The 18,480-nt window shown below is 33.7% G+C and overlaps 2 protein-coding genes across 2 annotated transcripts; one reads left to right on the forward strand and one right to left on the reverse strand.

Annotated features, from left to right (window-relative positions):
* Window positions 1-1,268: 1,268 nt before the first annotated feature.
* On the forward strand, window positions 1,269-16,214 carry LOC126967077 (DNA cross-link repair 1A protein). Its single transcript, XM_050811454.1, has 13 exons — window positions 1,269-1,472; window positions 1,959-2,074; window positions 2,545-2,634; window positions 3,056-4,178; window positions 5,177-5,317; window positions 8,670-8,781; window positions 9,834-9,977; window positions 10,666-10,811; window positions 12,031-12,197; window positions 12,932-13,052; window positions 13,471-13,586; window positions 14,618-14,732; window positions 16,088-16,214. Exons 2-12 carry the CDS (start codon window positions 1,991-1,993, stop codon window positions 14,723-14,725), a joined length of 2,352 nt encoding a protein of 783 aa, XP_050667411.1. The 5' UTR covers window positions 1,269-1,472; window positions 1,959-1,990; the 3' UTR covers window positions 14,726-14,732; window positions 16,088-16,214.
* Window positions 15,231-18,270, reverse strand: LOC126967098 (transcription initiation protein SPT3 homolog). The gene has a single exon (XM_050811490.1). The coding sequence runs from the start codon at window positions 18,121-18,123 to the stop codon at window positions 17,182-17,184; it is 942 nt and encodes a 313-aa protein (XP_050667447.1). The 5' UTR covers window positions 18,124-18,270; the 3' UTR covers window positions 15,231-17,181.
* Window positions 18,271-18,480: the final 210 nt, after the last annotated feature.

Consider the following 18,480-nt stretch of genomic DNA (forward strand, 5'->3'; position numbering starts at 1 on the left):
GCTTTGCAAAAATTAGGCCTGGGTGTTTTTTTAATTTTTGGGGGCCTCAATGTTGCACCCACAATATTAACGGAAATACCTAGTACCGGGTGATGCGTCTCCTAATCCACTAGTGGGACACCCTGGGTCACTCATTATCCTCTACATAATCTAATATATAGAGGATAATAATGTATAATTAAGAAGCTTTATAATTCTCGAATTTGTGAGTAGTAGTAGCACTAGTAGCTAGTATACAGTATACTGGTATTTTATAGTAAAATTTAATACCAAGACCATAAGAAGCCCTTAACTCTAGCTAACTTATTAAATGAAAGTACTATGAAAGTAAAGTTTATTCTATTTTCTTGAATTGAATCAATTCAAATCTATTTTTTTCTTTTTTATTTATTCAAACAAATCAATGCTTATTACATAACATAGACTTATGTAAGGTTAATATTTTATTATTAACTTCATACTTCAAAAACTATTTGGAGTACAAAATAAAACTCTTTGCTTGCCTCTTTCAAAATTTGAAAGAACAAAGAACAAATGAAAAGAAAAATGTTCCGGATTGTGAACTTGAGGAAAGTTGATTCATGTTACAATATTATATAGCGCAAAGTTCCAGTTTTACGGCGTGGCAATTGTTCACTTCGACTTTTGTGGGCTGAAGAACATCTAGAATGGTCTGGCTAGAATCATCTGAAATGGTCATTCGTACTCTTTTCCGAAGAGTCTCGGTTTGGATTTCATCCATATTCACGAAGAGATTAGTCAGATTCAGTAATAGATTGGCGAGCTCCAGGCAGGCAAAGCCGTTTCCAACATCCACTAGAGGTGCATTAGGTACTATTTGGTGGCACATGAATGTATCTCATTGGGATGAGAGGAAGCATGACTGCATTTAAATACACTGAGGTAATCGCACCTGTAATTAAAAAGTGCCCAACGCAGCTAACGAAGTTTTCACTTCAAAAACATGGTGAGACAGCGCAAGAAATAACTACCTATATTATGATCTCAATGATTTGGTAATAGCTGAGCATAATCTTTATGTTCACTTCTAATGCATGGATGAAAATTTAAATGTAGATATTATAATTCATTAATATATAATAAAGTGCACAGATTTTTTTATTCCATTCAGCTTTTATTAGTAAAAAATTCAAATTCCGTGAAATACCTCCCAACGTTCCCGCACGTTCCTCTCAACCTCTACAAACACACTGAAATGGCAATTATTTAATTACTAAGCATATGGACTTGTATCCCGTGCCATTATAGAAATAAAAAGAAGAAAAAGATAATAAAGTAAACACAACATCTAAATTCTATTTCTAATTTCTAAAGGAAAATCAAAGGCGAAAAATGAAATAATAACAAAGTTGAAAGTTGTGAATAATTGTGATTTTTAAAAAATATTGCAATTATTGTCTGTCTTGTAAAAACTAAAAGCGAAATATTCGAAACTACATAGTCCAGTTAATGTTAGTAATAATTATATTTAGTAATATATTTCTTGGAAATTTATAATTATTAGCAAGAATATTTATAAAGTCCTTAGACTGTACCTTGTACCTACCTATTTGCAATTTACACCCTTAAATTTGTTAATTTTAAATATGCATTTTTTGATGCTTATTGCAAAATAAGTGGTATTTTTTATATGTGAATTTAACTATAAAGCTGATATATTTATAAACTAAACTAAATATAAAATTACAAACGTTTTTGTGTAAGTATTTCTTACTTATCCCCTGGTTCTGTAGACTCATTTGAAAAACCATTACCACATTTTATGTATACATAAACTGTTTCGAAGAGCTGTATTTACTGTATACAATTCACTTTGTTTAATTTTGAAAGGATGGTGTGGGATTTGACTCTGATGTCTTGGTTGCAGTATTTATTCTTTGTGTGTGAAGCAAATATATTTAAATTTTGAATGGTAGCTCTGCCTTTCTTAATTTCAGACTAGCAATTAGTTGATTAAATTGGAACTAGAATGAATGTTAGTGATGATGAATATATACCATCAATCTTAAATCCGCGATCAGTCAAAAAATCATCTGATATTTATTTAACTCAGGTATGTGATATAATATGTCTCTTCATATTGGTTTTTAATTTTCAAGGGTCCTATTGACAAGAGTTTAAGAAAATGCGTATATTTACATGTAATATAAAAACCTAATAATCAACAATTTTCTGTGGATCAAAATATCCTTTTAACAGGCTTTAAAAAGGAGATGGACTCAATTACTTTTAATTTGTCTAATATTTCCTAACAGACAGCAGCAAAGAGCATGTAAATCCTATGTAATAAGAGGCAGGACTGCCTAAGTAAAAATTGAAATTCAGTTTAGTATGAAACATGCAGTCACAGGTTTGAACACACATAAGTTTGAAATAGTAGTGATTACAGTATCTGAATTGGCCATGAAGTACAATCTGGCTTAGTTTGAAAGCAAACAGTTGCATAAAACATAGTGAATTTTGACATCTCCTTTTTAAACTAGATTTAGCCTATTTATTTGATATTTTTCATTTATTTTCCAGAATTCTTACAGAAGCAAATGTTCTTTGTCACTAAAGCGGAACAGTGTATTAAAACCAGGAAATGATTCTCTTCAAAGAGTATTTAATAAGGTGTGTTCACTATTATAAATTATATTTAAATTTTAGTTATTTTTTACTGTAGCTACAAGCTTTACCTGTCATACTAGTTGCTACAACTAGTTGTGCAATGTTTGTCATTAACAGTGTAGCAACGGCACCTATTTCTGTAACAAACAGTGCTGCACTTGTACGGAGATTTCATTACAAGTTCATGTTATTGGCATATGAGGGATTTTATCTCAAGTACACCTTAACAGCCGGCAACGCATCTCTTGACACCGGTTGTTGCGGATGTCCATGGGCGGTTGCCTCACGCCCCCCCATCCCGTGAGCCTCTTGCCTGTTCCCCCCCCTCCCTCTTATATAAAAAAAACTCTCATACAAAAAAAATCTCTTCTTCCCTACTTGCCAGCAGATGCTCCTGTCTGTAATGTCATTTTTTATATTACAGATTTATGAAGATAAAGAAAATTGCAAAAATCTTTGTAATGCCAGAAATGTGAAGCTTGTAAGAAGTAATGAGTTAAACATAGATGATGAGATTTGGAGTCATTCTTCATTTGATAAGGTTAATAACTTGCATGAAGATAATATCTGTTATTTAAACACAAAATATACTGATAATGTTCAAAAATGTTTTGGTGATAATAGATCTCACTCGTCTGCAACTACAATTGGATACAAATTAAATCCTTTGGAAGAAATTTTGACTAATAGTGATTTAGAATCTAAACCAATCTATTCTGTTTCATTTAATGTAAAAAAATGTGATAATATAGCTATAAGCGTAAATAATACGACATTAAAAAATATTGTATTTTCTCATATAAATAACGATATAAATGTAGATTGCGTTTTATTGGAGCCTTCACAAGAATTAACAGACATGGAGAATAGTATAAAATTAAGCCCAACAAAAAGAAAGGCAGTTGCTGTCACTTTAGAAATTAAAAAGCAGAAAGTGTCATCAGAAGTTGATGCAGAGGAAAATAAAGTTCTGATTTTAAACACAAATGCCATTGACAAATTGTCACATGTCATTGTGCAACCACCAAATTATAAATTAGTGGAAAGAAAATTTAAAGATCCTAGTAAATTATCGAAAAGTAAGAAATCTGTGCTACATTATCAAACCAATTATAAAACTGTACAGCATTGTACATTGAAGCAAAAGTCAATAGATTCTTATTTTACAAATGTTGCAAAAAGGAAAGTGTGTTATGAAGAAAATCAAGTAGATTTTGTTCAATGCAATGATGTTAGTTGTAATGGATTGGTAAATACAATGAATAAGAGTGTGTCTGTCAGTCCTAGACATGAAAGTTCTAGAAATAGCTCAAGGATCAAAAATGATATAAAACATTCTGAAAAAATTGCACATGAGTCCAAGTCTCCTAGACTGCTGGACCATAAATTGATAAATACATTACATGCAAGAACAATAACAGCAAGTGTTGGCTCGTGTTCACCAAAAAGAAATACAGAAACTATTCAGTTCAATTTACCAATGAAAATCAAGTCAAACAAAACATCAGTTGGAACAAAACCTATGCCATGGTATAAGATTGTTGCAGGTAAGAGTCATGTTTTTACCAAGAATTTTATGAGTCCTTCATTTTTTATGCTGTAATAGGACAGGAGTATTAGCCGGATGTCCACTGCTGGACAACAGCCTCCCCAAATATCGCCATGACGATCGGTCCTGAGCTGCCCTCGTGCAACCTATTCCGGCGATCTTGACAAGATTGTCGGGCCATCTGATGGTCAATGGTTTTGCTTCTTATTTATTGTTTATTTTGACAAGACAACTAAGGTGTACACCTGGTGATAAGTCAAAAGCCCAGCCCACTACATTGCAGTGGTACTCCGTCTTCTTAAAACTGAGCAGCACTGGAAGGATTATGATTCAGCCTGTCACCTACACACACCACATAAGTCTCAGTAGCATAGATTGCACTCACTTCAGCACCCTTTGAATTTAACTAATGAAAAATAGTGCTTGAAAACTATGTTCTGACTACTTTGACGGCATAAAAGACGCCCATTTTACGTTCCTACTACACGGCCATATTATCTCTGGACCTCACTAGAACGTGAGCTCCCTCCTATTCCCCTTTCACACCCGCGCTCATCCTGTTGCGTCTGTACCGTTAACAGTTTCATTACCGTTAGGTACACCATGCTATTTTCGTGCTATCACTGCTTTATTTTTAAAGTTTACATTGCTACGTTCTGACTTTTACTGTGAATTGTTCTGTAGTTTCTGTTGTTCTGTGTCGCAATGCAAGACTGAAAGAAAAATAAAACCCTGTTTTTACTTAACCCAGATTCTTTAATAGATTTTTCATCATTATGATGATAATAATCCACATCACAACACAACACCTCTACATCAATCTATAATACTGAAAAAATAAATCGTTGATTATTAATAGTAACCAAGTGATGCTTGTTTTGCACACCGTAACAAAGCGACGATGTGACGTCATTTACGTCAGGTCCACAAATAATGTAATTTCTTTGAAGTTAAATATTGATAATCGAAAATTATATAATGGTATAAACATTTCAGGCACACACTTTGCTGTTGACGCTTTTTCATATGGTGAGATACCAAACGTTAAGCATTACTTTCTCACTCATTTCCATTCGGATCACTATTCGGGATTGAAGAAAGGATTTAATAAAATATTATACTGTTCCAAAATTACAGGTGAGTGACTTCAATGTTTTTTTTACCTCAATTAATGGTGTAAAATATTGTTGAGAACATTGTCACTTACGAGGGCGGCACTGAAAATTTCGGGAATCAAGGAAGTGACACAACATTACTATTTAAAAATGTATTTATTGCTTTTCGAAGTATTCTCCGCGAAATTTGACACATTTTTCCATACGATGGAACCAATCATTAAAGCAACCATTCGGAAGTTGGGTCTCCAAAATGGCCGTTTTGTAGGCGTCCACAGCTTCTTCAGGGGATGAAAATCTCTGACCACGCAATTTATTCTTTAGTTTAGGGAAAGTATAGAAATCATTAGGGCTTAGGTCGGGGCTGTACGGCGGATGGTCTAATAATTCTATGTTTTCTTGGTCTAAAAACTCTTTTGTTCTGTGCGCGGTGTGAGAACTGGCATTGTCGTGATGGAGGATGATGCGGCGGTTGCAGTTCTCTTTACGGAGTTCAGAAACGACCTATGGCAAACAAATGCTAGCATACCATTCTGCATTAACCGTTCTTTGTCCCTCAAGAGGAATAGTTGCAACATGGCCGGTTTTAGAGACAAACGTGGTGGTTGTTTTTTTGCAACACTCCGTGAACGAACAATTTTTGTTGGCTTTAACTCATTTTCGAACACCCAAACTCGTGACTGGTTTTTTGTTTCGGGTTCGTTTGCATATATCCAGGATTCGTCACCTGATACGATGTTGTATACAGCATTTGAGGATCCTGCGTGGAATCTTTCGAGAATTCTGATGCACCAAGTAACGCGAGCCGCTTTTTGCTCTTCACAGAGCAAATGCGGTATCCACCGGGAAAACAACTTTTTTACACCTAATTGTTCATGCAAGATTATTTGTATTTGGCTCATGCCAATGTCTAAAGTTGCCTGAATTTCGCGGTATGTCACATGTCGATCTTCCTCAATCAGCCTACGCGCAGCATCAACGTTTTCTTTGTTGACTGCAGTTTTTGGACGACCTTGACGGGGATCATCACTGAGCTTGACATGTCCACGTTGAAATTCAGCAAACCAGCGATAAATTGTGTTTTTGGATGGGGCTTCATCATCAAATGCAGAAATCATCCGGTCAACACACTGTTTTTGTGTTAAACCACTTCGAAAATCATAGTAAATCATCGCTCTAGAATTTTCTCGAGTCAATTCCATTTTCTCAACGACTAAACAAGTTTGAAAAGACCTTGTGACAATACCGAGAATCTTTTTTTAAATAAATAGATGGTATTCGATTTTTAAAACCAAGGAGTTTTCAATTCTTCTTAGTCGGACACTCTTGTCAGAGTGGTCGTGGTTGCGCTGACGAGGTACATGGTGGAGTGTTCGGTGGGTCAACATCCTTTCTGAGGGTAGATCTCCTGGCGATGCGCTTCCATTTCTGACGGTTAGAGGCGTTGCGAGTACACTGGACTATGGTGGACTCAGTAGTAGTTTTCAATTAAAAAGATTTTAATATGACAGGAACAGTGGAAATATTCCATTCCCGATACTTTTAGTGCAACCTATGTATTAACAAATTACTCCAATCTATTAATAAAATAATAAATCAATTAGTAAAATTGAGTTGTCTCATAATAATTTCAAAATAACAGCTTTTTATTAAATTCACGTCATTGTTTACATGGTTAACATTTATTACAAAAAAAAAACTCATTATTCCAGCTGATTTTTGAAACGGTATGTGTCTTCTACCGCATCTATCACGGGGAGTGTTCCGAAGAGTTTCACTTGATTCTGCCGCCGAATTCCACCTTCGCACGACACACCACACATCCGTGTGGTGTTCCTCCATAGTGCGGTTTTCACGGAGCTTTCTTCCACGTACTAAAAATCTGTGGAGTGAGCTTCCTTTTACGGTGTTTCCAGAACGATTCGTCTTAAAAAAAATGCGTACACTTTCCTCAAAGGCCGGCAACGCTCCTATGATTCTCTGGTGTTGCTAAAGAATGTGGGCGGCTGTGATCACCTATTATCAGGTGACCCGTACGCTCGTTTGGCCTCCTTTTCCATAATAAAAAAGAAATTCAAGTTAAAATATTCAAATCCAAAACTTTTAAGAATTAAAATCAATTAATCAATATAATCAAATTCACTTAATATTCTATTCAATAGTCAAATTGCCACGTAAACTAACTACGTGGCTGAATTGGGCAGCATGTTTATACTAACCCTTAGGGCTTAGGCCATCTGCTCGCAGCTCATTCCCGTAAAAAAGACCCATTAAAATATCTTCATTTTGATAGACATAGTCTATCCAAAAAAAAAAGATTTCTCCGAAGGAAGTAGTAGATTATAGTAGGTTGTAGATTTTTTGCAGTTTTAGAAAAATAACGTGTGTAAACTTATTTTAATATTATATAAATCCAGTGTCCTGATGTTTCCCGTGAACTCCTAAACTAGTAAACGTATTTTAATGGTTGTTTTCATTGAGTGCAGTTTAGTCCAACTTGAGAGATAGGATAGTTTTTATATCGATTAATTATAATATATTAAAGATAATTATTGTTACTTCCAATATTTGTTTTGTATGGACATTTTTTCTATGAGAGAATTTATTGACGCACGGTTTAACAGTTCTGCTGTTGAAACAATTTGATTATAACAACAGGGAAGCATATTTTACGAAATAATAATTTCTTGATGTTATGAAGGGTATGTTCCGATATGTACTGCGAGCACTGCACAGTGCTATCACTGTAGAAAAATTCGTTCCGTTATGGACTGCCAGTATACTGCCGCAGTACCCTAGGGAAATATATGACGTCATAAATCGCCACCATATTCTACTGTGAGCACTGGCGTTTTCGAGTTATGTGGTACTCGCAGTACTTTGATCACGTGATCAGTCAAAACCACTCGAGTGCCTAACGTTTTATAAACAATACCTACAGTTTAATCCCAAATATTTTGGCAGTACTTCAATAACAGTTTTTTTTTAATGAACTAGAAAACTTTAATACACTTATTTGAATGCTGCGTCAAAAAATGCGGCCGACAGTATACGGGATTGCGTTTCGTTTTAAATAGTAACCTATAAAGGAACGGCTTCACAGTATACTAAATTGACGTCACACTGTACAGTGGTCGCAGTGCATGCAATGCAACATTCCCGAAATATTATTGACAAATTCATAAAAAGCAGTATTTTATTTATTATGTACAGAAGAACGTCTGTCGGGTCAGCTAGTATAATTATATTTTTTGCATGTGACAAAAATCTGTATTTCTTATTCTAGCCTGTTTCAAGTAAAACTTCCCAAAAGCTCTGAAGTAACTACTTTATTTCATGAATGATTATTAATTTTACTAACTGTATATTTCTAGCGGATCTGTGCATATCTCGATTGGGCGTTAGTCCAAAAGTGATAAAGATATTGAACTTTGACGAGTGTTTGAAAATAGAAGGCGTCGAAGTAACGGCGGTTGATGCAAATCAGTAAGTAGCCAATTTTCTCACCTATCACCTAGATGGCAAAAAAATCGAATTAAATAGTATTTCTGTGGGATGTTTTCTATTATTACACATCTCAAGTATATATTTTTTAATTTCTGTTAAACAGATATTTAACGTAAAAATTAATTTCAAATAGCCATCTATTTTTTCAAGTCTTTAAATAATCGAAGTCACTGTCTAATAAGGCTTCTAAATACATGGTGATGTTGATCGTACGGGAAGCATTATCATCTTGTATTTATGTTAAAACTATCGCGACTGCCTTTTATTCCTTTTTGTTTTCCTAGAAATTATGCAAATGGATTACTAGCTTTTTGGCTGATCATCAAGGTCAACGATACATGCTCCGACTGAAAATCCATAAACACTAGTGTCACGTAAGCCTGTATCCTATCCCATAGACCAGTGTTTTCTAACCTTTTCTAAGCCATGCCAGTTAACATTTCTAAAAATTTTATGTTCACCATACCTAATTTTTAACCTCTAAAAATTGTTTTGTTCCCTTATGAAATATAAATGATAAGTTTTGGAAAGGAATCAGTATAAAATTTCAAAAACATAGTGAAAAAACTTAAATTCAAAATAATTATAATATTGATTTTTCTATATTCATTTAGTGCGATCCTTGCGCTTGATGATTGATGCACAGAGATTTTATATTAAGTTCCAATTTACCTAGCTTTGATCTCAAGTCTCAGCGTTGTGTTATATCAAGTCGATTTATATTTTTAATCAGCAAATAAATGCAAGTTTTTTGCATATTCGTGGAATGTGCCTTTTTGTTTAATTTTTCATTGAGTTAGCTAGCATTGCATTTAAATAACTCAAAGCAAAAGGGTTGGAGTCGTGTCGAGTCCATTTTTTAATTGCCCCCCCTTAACTATCAAATTGCCCCCCTGTGGGGCCCCACATTTGAATATGCAGATAAAACTGCCCTAGACTATTTCTCCTGCATATCAGTGATAGCATGCAAATTAGTGCCATTCATTGCTGTGCAGATAACACTGTGTCAAAAACAAATTTATTTATTTCAGCTGTCCGGGCGCCGTAATGTTGGTGTTCACCTTACCTAACGGGAAGTCGTTGTTACATACAGGTGATTTTAGGGGATCACCTATCATGGAGACATACCCCATATTTTGGAACAAAGACATACATACAATATACCTTGACACGACGTAAGATAGATAAACTTTTGTTACTCTTAGTTAAGTCAACGTTAAGTAATTGCCGCTTGTAACACACTTTTACTCAAAATACTCGCACTTCACACAGTTTAAAACATAAAAATAGCTTGTGACAATGTCCTGTAGAGGTGCTGTTCTCAAATGTTTGGCGGTCACTCAATCCCCACTTCATGTATCTTCAGTGGAAGGCTCCTTTGCACAGGATGCCTATAGACGATAACTAGATTGTGGGTACCACAACGGCGCCTTTTTCTGCCATGAAGCAGTAATGTGTAACCATTATTGTATTGGGTCTGGAGGGCGCTGTAGCTAGTGAAATTACTGGGCAAATGAGACTTGATATCTTGTCTCAATGTGACTAGCGCAGTTGTAGTGTCGCTCAGAATTTTACGGTTTTTCAATTGGGCACTACATTGTAATGTAAGGGCCTATCAATTTCCATCAGCTGAACGTCCTGCTCGTCTCGTCCCTTAAGTTCATAAAAAAATATATAGCTGAAACAATAATGCTTGCAAACTACTGCGGCGTTCTGTGCAAAGAAGCTTCCCTGTGTAAGGAAACTGAGAAGAAGTAACTAGTAATTGATTACGACTCTTTTAAATCAATAAAGAATTGTATTACTCTCGCGATAGTTGGACGTGAACTAAGTAACAATTAATATTATTTTACTATGTTTCAGTTATTGCAATCCGCGCTACGATTTTATAACGCAGGATGAAAGCTTAGAAATGGCATTGTATTTGTTGCGACAGAAAAAGATTAACTTGGAGAAAGCTGGGAAAAAATTCTCCTCTGTGCTGATAGTGTGTGGCACGTATACTATAGGTGAGTTTTGTATGTCGGATTAGGCTTTTTGCTCTTAATAGTGACTTTCATTATTATAACACTAGAAATAAGAGATTGCTTGTAACTAATTCTAGTAGGCTTCATAAGATATATAATAGCTTTAAGGGTAAATGTATACACTTAAAGTAAGTCCCAGCCACTGTTCAGGCATTATCTATAAATAAATTTAAACGTTTTATTTAAAAAATTGCTCTGTCGTAAATCCTAGTACTCCACAGCTGAATATCTAAGAGATCGAACAGCCTGGGACTAGATTGTGATTATTTTATAGCAATAGCAATGGACAGTACAATGTTGTATATTTTCATTAAAAAGAGTTAAAAAAAATAATGCTGGGAGAGTTTCTTGCGCCGCTTCTTCTCTATAACAGCGCCATTTGTTTCCGAAAAGGTAGTAGTATCTAATATATTAGAAATGACATCAAAATATGCTTAGTTGTTAAATCAGATCTTCGTTTCAAACATTCAAACTGTGGAATCGCCTTTCTTACACAATGTTTTCAGGGAGTTTCGACACGGCTACCCTAAAAAATGGCACATATTTCTTTCGTAATCACTTACGATCAGACTATAAATACATTGAGTTTTAATTAAAGAGGATGTAAATACTACGAATTAAGAGGCAATGCTTACTAAGTAAATATTGAAATTTAGTTTAGTATGAAATATGCCGTGATTTGACATAAGTTTTATATAGTAGTTAATACAGTATGGCGGATTATAGCCGTCATCTGTCAATCTACAATCGAGTGAATCGCTGCTTCAAATATCGTCACTTGAATAGTCAACGGCAAAAATGTCAATTGTCATCGTACTACACAGACTACTACTACAGTTATATTGTCTTAACTACTTGCGAAACGTCTCGGATTCGCACGGGTTAATTAAAAAAAAATATGTGAAAATACCTGTAATGTTGAAAGTCTGGATTGTTTTACCAAACATTTGACATCTTCTGCAGTGTACAAAAATAAGAATTATATTGTCTGAAATACAACCAATGTGATCATATTTATTTGGAATAAGAAATACAGAATAAGAGTGTCAATAGTATGATTAAACGCAAATTTTAATTTAATATTCTAATGAAAGAAATGATGAAATCTGGATAAAATTTTGATGCCAACTGTGCTGAAGACGATAGCTGTTGTGTGAACACGTTCTGTAGTCCATTAATAGTATCAATGTGATTGTGTTAGGAAAGGAGAAGTTCTTCCTGGGTGTAGCCCGCCGGGTCGGGTGCTCCGTCTGGGCGTGTCCGGAGAAGGACCGCGTGCTGCAGATCGTGGAGGGGCGCAGCTTCAACCAAGATCCCCCGCAGTCGTGCCAACTGCACGTGGTGCCGATGAAGGATCTGACGCACGAGGTGACGTATCTATTATGTGGTGGGAGTCTTCCAATTGGACTTGTAAATAGGTTCGCGTGTCAACTGTACATCGCGCCGACGAGGATCTCATATGTGACGTTTCTCTTGATATGAATACCGAACTTTGCAACTTAGACCTTTCCATGTTTAAATCATTAGCGTCATTTAAAAATGCTGTAACCATACATTTAAAAACTTGTAACCAAATTTAGAAAAATATTGTTAGTTGTACCTACTTTACTAATTCTTATATCTGTAGTGACTGTTATAAAAATTAGGGAACTTTAGGTCTAGATTTCATATCCTGTTTATGTAATCAATTTATGAATGTGACCGTTTGTTTCTTTTGAATAAATAAATAAATAAAAATAAATTGTTGTGGTGGGGGCTTCCCAATTTGGCCGGTCTCGGTGTAGTCCGAGATACATACTATGTATAATATTGCAGTCATTTCGTTACCTAGAAAACCAGACCTAGCCCGTTGTCCATGGAATACGGAAAGTTATTCGAAAATTTACCAGTGGGAGGTTCCTTTGCACTGAATGCCGGCTAGATTATGGGTACCACAACGGCGCCTATTTCTGCCGTAATGCATAAACATTATTGGGTTTCGGTCTGGAGTGCTCCATAGCTAAAAAAAATCTTTAATGGACTGTAAAATCTAAGCTTTTATAACAGTTGACCCGTAGTACATATTAATATTCTATAAAATTGATATCCTCGTGATTTTGTAGAAGCTTCAAAGTTATTTGGACAGCCTGCAAGGGGTGTTTACAGAAGTTGTTGCGTTCAAACCGAGCGGATGGGAGAATGGGAAGAATTCAACTATTGAAAAGGGTGGTGTTACTATACACGGTAATTGCAAACTTTCTCTTTAAAATTACTCAATAATCTATCAAACATAAAAACTATTGCAGTTTTAAGAGTTCCATACCCGACGCGTAGGTATCCAACGGGAACTTGCCTGATAGGGTATATAGTTCTGCACGAGACTTAATTCAAAATAAATTCGTAAACCTTCGGGAAATCATAAAAATTCCGACATAAAATGTATCTATGTCCTTTCTTACCAAAGGAGCAAAAATAACATACTTATCAGTGTTTTAAAGCGATTAAATCTTCTTAATAATATCGCGATAAAATGGTCTTTTTTGTTATCTACAAGAATTGGAAGTAAATTAGGATATCACTAATTGATTAATCTAAGCAAAATAATATATAATATTATTAATAATAATTAATAAGTAATTTATATGTTATTATCTGTCCCCAGGTATACCCTACAGTGAGCATTCGAGTTTCTCGGAATTGATACGTTTTGTTAAGTTCTTGAAACCGAAGCAACTTGTACCCACGGTGGATATAAGTGGAGATCTTAAAACCATTGAGGTACTTTTTCTATTCCTAGTCTAGCCATAAGTTCTGTTACAAATAAATACGCATTTGTTCTTTTAACGTGGTGTAAATTTAATAAATCTCATATTTAGTTATTTATTGAAGTCTCGGCAATAGGTATTATTGTGTAAAACAGATCTCATAAATTCTGTTACAAAATAAATACGCATTTATTCTTTTAACGTAGTGTAAACTTAATAAATCTTATATTTATTTATTTATTAAAGTCTCAGCGATAGCTCATATATGTAAAACAGATCTCATAAGTTCTGTTAAAAATAAATACGCATTTATTATTTTAACGTAGTGTAAACTTAATAAATCTTATATTTATTTATTTATTAAGGTCTCGGCAATAGGTATTATTATGTAAAACAGATCTCTTTTCAAAACTACTTTTGGCTTTAATCTGTCTGGCTACGAATCTATATGTTGTTAGCCACTGCTTGTTCTAGAGATTTCTTTAGCAACTCGATGTCGGCGTGTTATTTAGGCTGCATTCATCTAGTTTTTTAACATCCCGTTCCAAATTTGAACTCTGAATAATGAATATTAGAAGTATTTAAGTTGTAAGTATTTATGGCCAGACAATTAGTTTCGAATTACTAACACGGACTGAATAAGTATTTGTTTACTTTATAATGTATTGTGTTTGTTCCGGCTAATCTCCGAAACCACTACTGGACCGATTATGACGGGACATCCACTGGCAGATAGCTCATGATATTAAGCGTTTAATACGCGACGTGATTTTAGTTATGTGATTGTTTTTGAGTTCTGCGAAAAAAAAAATGTTTTTAGTTTACAACCATAAATGGTGACGTCTAAAAAATATAACTTGCAGATATATAATAAAAAGCTAATCTCGCCTCATAAATACCTGAAATAATTTACCATGCAAAAAACCTTGACTTGACAAATTACTGAAAAATGGACGACATTACAAACAACTACTCATTAATTTAATGAAATTTTATTTGATAGGCTCTTTATACTGTGAGAAATTAATACAATGTTGTTTACAGAAATACTTCCAATGTCCTATAATAACCGAGGGAGAAAGTCACTATGGCAGTAAAATTACAGATTACTACAGCATACAGGCCCGCCAACATGTGTCAGCTGTCACCTGAGTCAAAGGTAATAAATTAAATATTTACATTCGGATCGCAGACCTCTACTATATAGCACTGGACTGGTGGCTGTCAGTGCTTTTGTGCCTGTTTGATATTCGCTATTTTGAATCTGTTGGCCAAGTAGCGAGTCTGCGGTGCGAAAACTAGTGATGACAACCTCAGCAAACATCGAAGGATGGTAGGAAAATATTTACAAAAAAATTGTGTAAGTAATTGAAGTTTAAATACTACGGAAAACGAACGAAATTAATTCAAAATGCAAAAATACTTGAGTGTTGTACGTTCCTTCGCAGCCATTTGTATTATACGTCAAAATTAGTTCTCTGGACGCTCGCGAATCTCGCTTCAAATAGGCAAAAATTATTTGCTGTTAAACACATGGAACAGCCCGTCCAGTGGTATTTATAGGTCAGTGATTCGGATAGATACTTATGTTCTGATTCTTTCTCTCGATATATATTTAGTGTCCTTTTATAAGGTAATTGACTAAAAAGCGATCTCAATTAAAAAGTACATATTTTTTTATTAATTATTATTTATATTAAAGATGGATGAATTAGTCATTTTTATACTTGGGGAAGCAGACTATTCTGTGGCCTCTTTTGTCCTTAGTTATTAGTTGACAATATACTCATATATATATTGAGACATACAAGTTGTCAAGGCTCACTAGCCCAGTAGTTTCGCTAGCTACATTCCTGTTTCACAGCATAAAAATACATCAAAGTATTACAAGTTCCTAGGTGAGTACTTTCCTAGGAACCCTGTGTAAAGAAGTGAAATGTAAATTACACAAATCATGAAATACAAAATAATTGTCTATTTTCCTTAAATCAACTTTGTATGAAGCTAAAAAATACTATAACTGATATTGATATTGACCCTTTCATTAGATGAAATTGTTTAAAATTTTAAAATCAGTCTTTCAGTTTATTTATTTTTAAATAGATCCGTTCTAATAGTGACCAATTATAATAAAAAATAAATACTGGTGCTTCTACTTTTCTGAATATTGCAATCCTTTACTATTCATATTATTGATTAAATTATATTACTCACAAATACCACCTGATACAGACATTGACATTTCATTAATCAATCTGTTTTGGTGATATTTTTTTGCATAACACCTAGGGAAAGACATATTGCTATTGTATAGTTTGGTATTAATTAATATGAAAGACATAAAAGAATTAAGAATTCTTTTTGATGTCATTTCTAATATACTAGATACTACTAATATGTGACAGACAAGTGTTTTAAAATGCAAATCAGGATCAGTTATCTAATATCAGATTCAAACTGGCCCTAAGTCACCCATTTTTAGTACTTATATGAATATAACTCAATTTGTTTCAGGTTCAGATATTACATTTAAGATACCATTGTTTTGACTGTGATGTATTTTTGATATTATTTATTTAGTAAGACATTTTATTTTTTATGTAAAAATTTGTTTGTTAAATAAAAATATTTAAAAGATTCACTTGTTTGTTTGTGTTCTAAATATTTGTCCCTTGCATGACTTAAAGCACTGATATGAGGGAGTCACTCAATGACTCCAAATAAAATCCATGGGGATGCATAAAAGTTGAACAAATAAGTTTTTTGTTATTTTCTTCTTATTCTATGACATATATAAAATATAGCTAAAGAAATGATTAAACATGGATGAGTCAATATTTAAAATAGATGCAAGTTTGTTATTAAAGAATGATAAATTAAAATTAGTGTATGATACAAAACTTCATGAGTTTGCTATTTCTTATTTTAGAAATGTACATTACATAGTTTAACAATGTTAATATTTTAATATCTGTTAAATCTGACTAATAAATATGACATTTTATAGCAATACTGAAAATACACTTGCACTACAAAGGTTAGAACAAAAATTGGCCCAAGTGGCGTAGCTCCACCAAATGGCTAGCTCAGCATTACAAGAAAATAGGTACTAGGTCTGTATCATTTGCATATAAATGGATCTTATGTCTTATCTTTTTATATATACAGCAGCACCCACATATTGAAACCATACAATTGCAGTACTGTTACACTTATATACACTTATATATATATGTAACACTTATTTCTTTAAGGAATAAATTATATTACCTAATATGTAGAATCCACAATAGAACAATACTAATATTTGGCACATTTATATAAAAACAATGAAAAATTTCAAGATATATATAGTGAGTTACCACTATAACCAATTAATTGTTACAAGATCAAAAAATTTCTGTTGTAAGTATATATATTTTCATGTAATTTATGTTATAATTAAAAGTAAAAATGGTATTGTATTTTAAAAGTTTATAATCATCTATAGTTATTTCCATATCTATAGATATACATTTTTAAAGGATGTAACTTGATCCTTTGTTTTTTGAAGGTTATTAGAATTTCCAGGAGAATTTTCCTACAAACTCAGTAAAACTATCATGGATCTATATTGCTATGTATCTCACTGGTAAATCATTACTCATATTTCTGTAGAATAAGCCATTCATCCCTACTTTTGGAGTGAAATATCTTCGAAGAACTTCTCTTATTTCTGCTACAGTAATAGCTGGTACACCTTCATATCCAGACTTGATGTAAACTGCATTACCCAAACTTAAGGGATTGCAAAAATATCCACCTTCAAATTTACTGAAGGGATCTCCAGACTTCTTTTTACTATCCTGGCGAATTAAAAATACGGCATCAACAATCTCAGCAACAGTTTCATAAGCCAAGAAACACAGCACTTCTAAGGCAGAATGCGTTAATTTTAGTTCCTTTGTTGGATTAATCCAGTTTTCTAATTTATGATAACCTTTAGTCATACCATAGCCTGTTCTAAATGAACTGCACCGGGCCTTGTGATACGCCTCATACTTCTCAAAGGACATTGACTCTGTAAGCTTAGCTGCTCTTACTTTTCGTAAATAATCAATGCTATCAAACTTTATTTGACTTACTTCATCAGCTTCATCTATGTCTTTAATTATATCAATGTGATTTCTCTTCTTCCGAAGAGGGTCCTTTTCTTCGTCTAATAAAGCGGGCATAATATTTTCTGTGGGTGTGCTAACAGTAGCTTGACGACTTTTTTCGATTGTGTTTAATTTAATTTGATAATCGTGCAACCGTTTTAACTTTAATGGATTTTTCCTCATCAAAAAAATAAAATCAAAATTAGTAATAACTTTTGCTCCTCGACTAATGGAATTATTTAAGGCTTCTTGTAGCATAGTACGTAATTGTTGAAGGACAATATTTTCAACTAACACCACTGTTGCAGCGTTTGGGTTTGGATTATCTCCAAAACCATGCATCATATTCGAAATTTCTTTTTGAAAATTGGTAACTTCTCCCGTGGCATCTATTGTAAAGTAAGACACCATATTTTATTTCTTGACTAAAGTCCAAAAACAATATCTGAAGCCTTAATTTTTGGAAAAGCCCATCAGTCTTGACATAAGATTTCAAATTCAAAATAAAAAATGATTAATGAAAATTGAAAATGCCTACTTTATGCTTTGGTACCTAGGTACATAGTTAGAAGTTAAAACTTTTTTTTTTTATATTAACTGGCTCCGTCGACTGAATGTCGACGATTCGGCCAACGTCAAGGTGGAGAGATTTTTTATTTTTAGCTGATTGAAGTATATAAAGAGCTGATTTAAAAGGAAATGATCGGTTGATATAGCTGTGGTTTTTTGTGAACTGACGAATAGGCAACAAGAGTTAGTACGGTTAGT

The sequence above is a fragment of the Leptidea sinapis genome, chromosome 12 (genome assembly GCF_905404315.1).
Source record: "Leptidea sinapis chromosome 12, ilLepSina1.1, whole genome shotgun sequence".
Classification (NCBI taxonomy): domain Eukaryota; kingdom Metazoa; phylum Arthropoda; class Insecta; order Lepidoptera; family Pieridae; genus Leptidea; species Leptidea sinapis.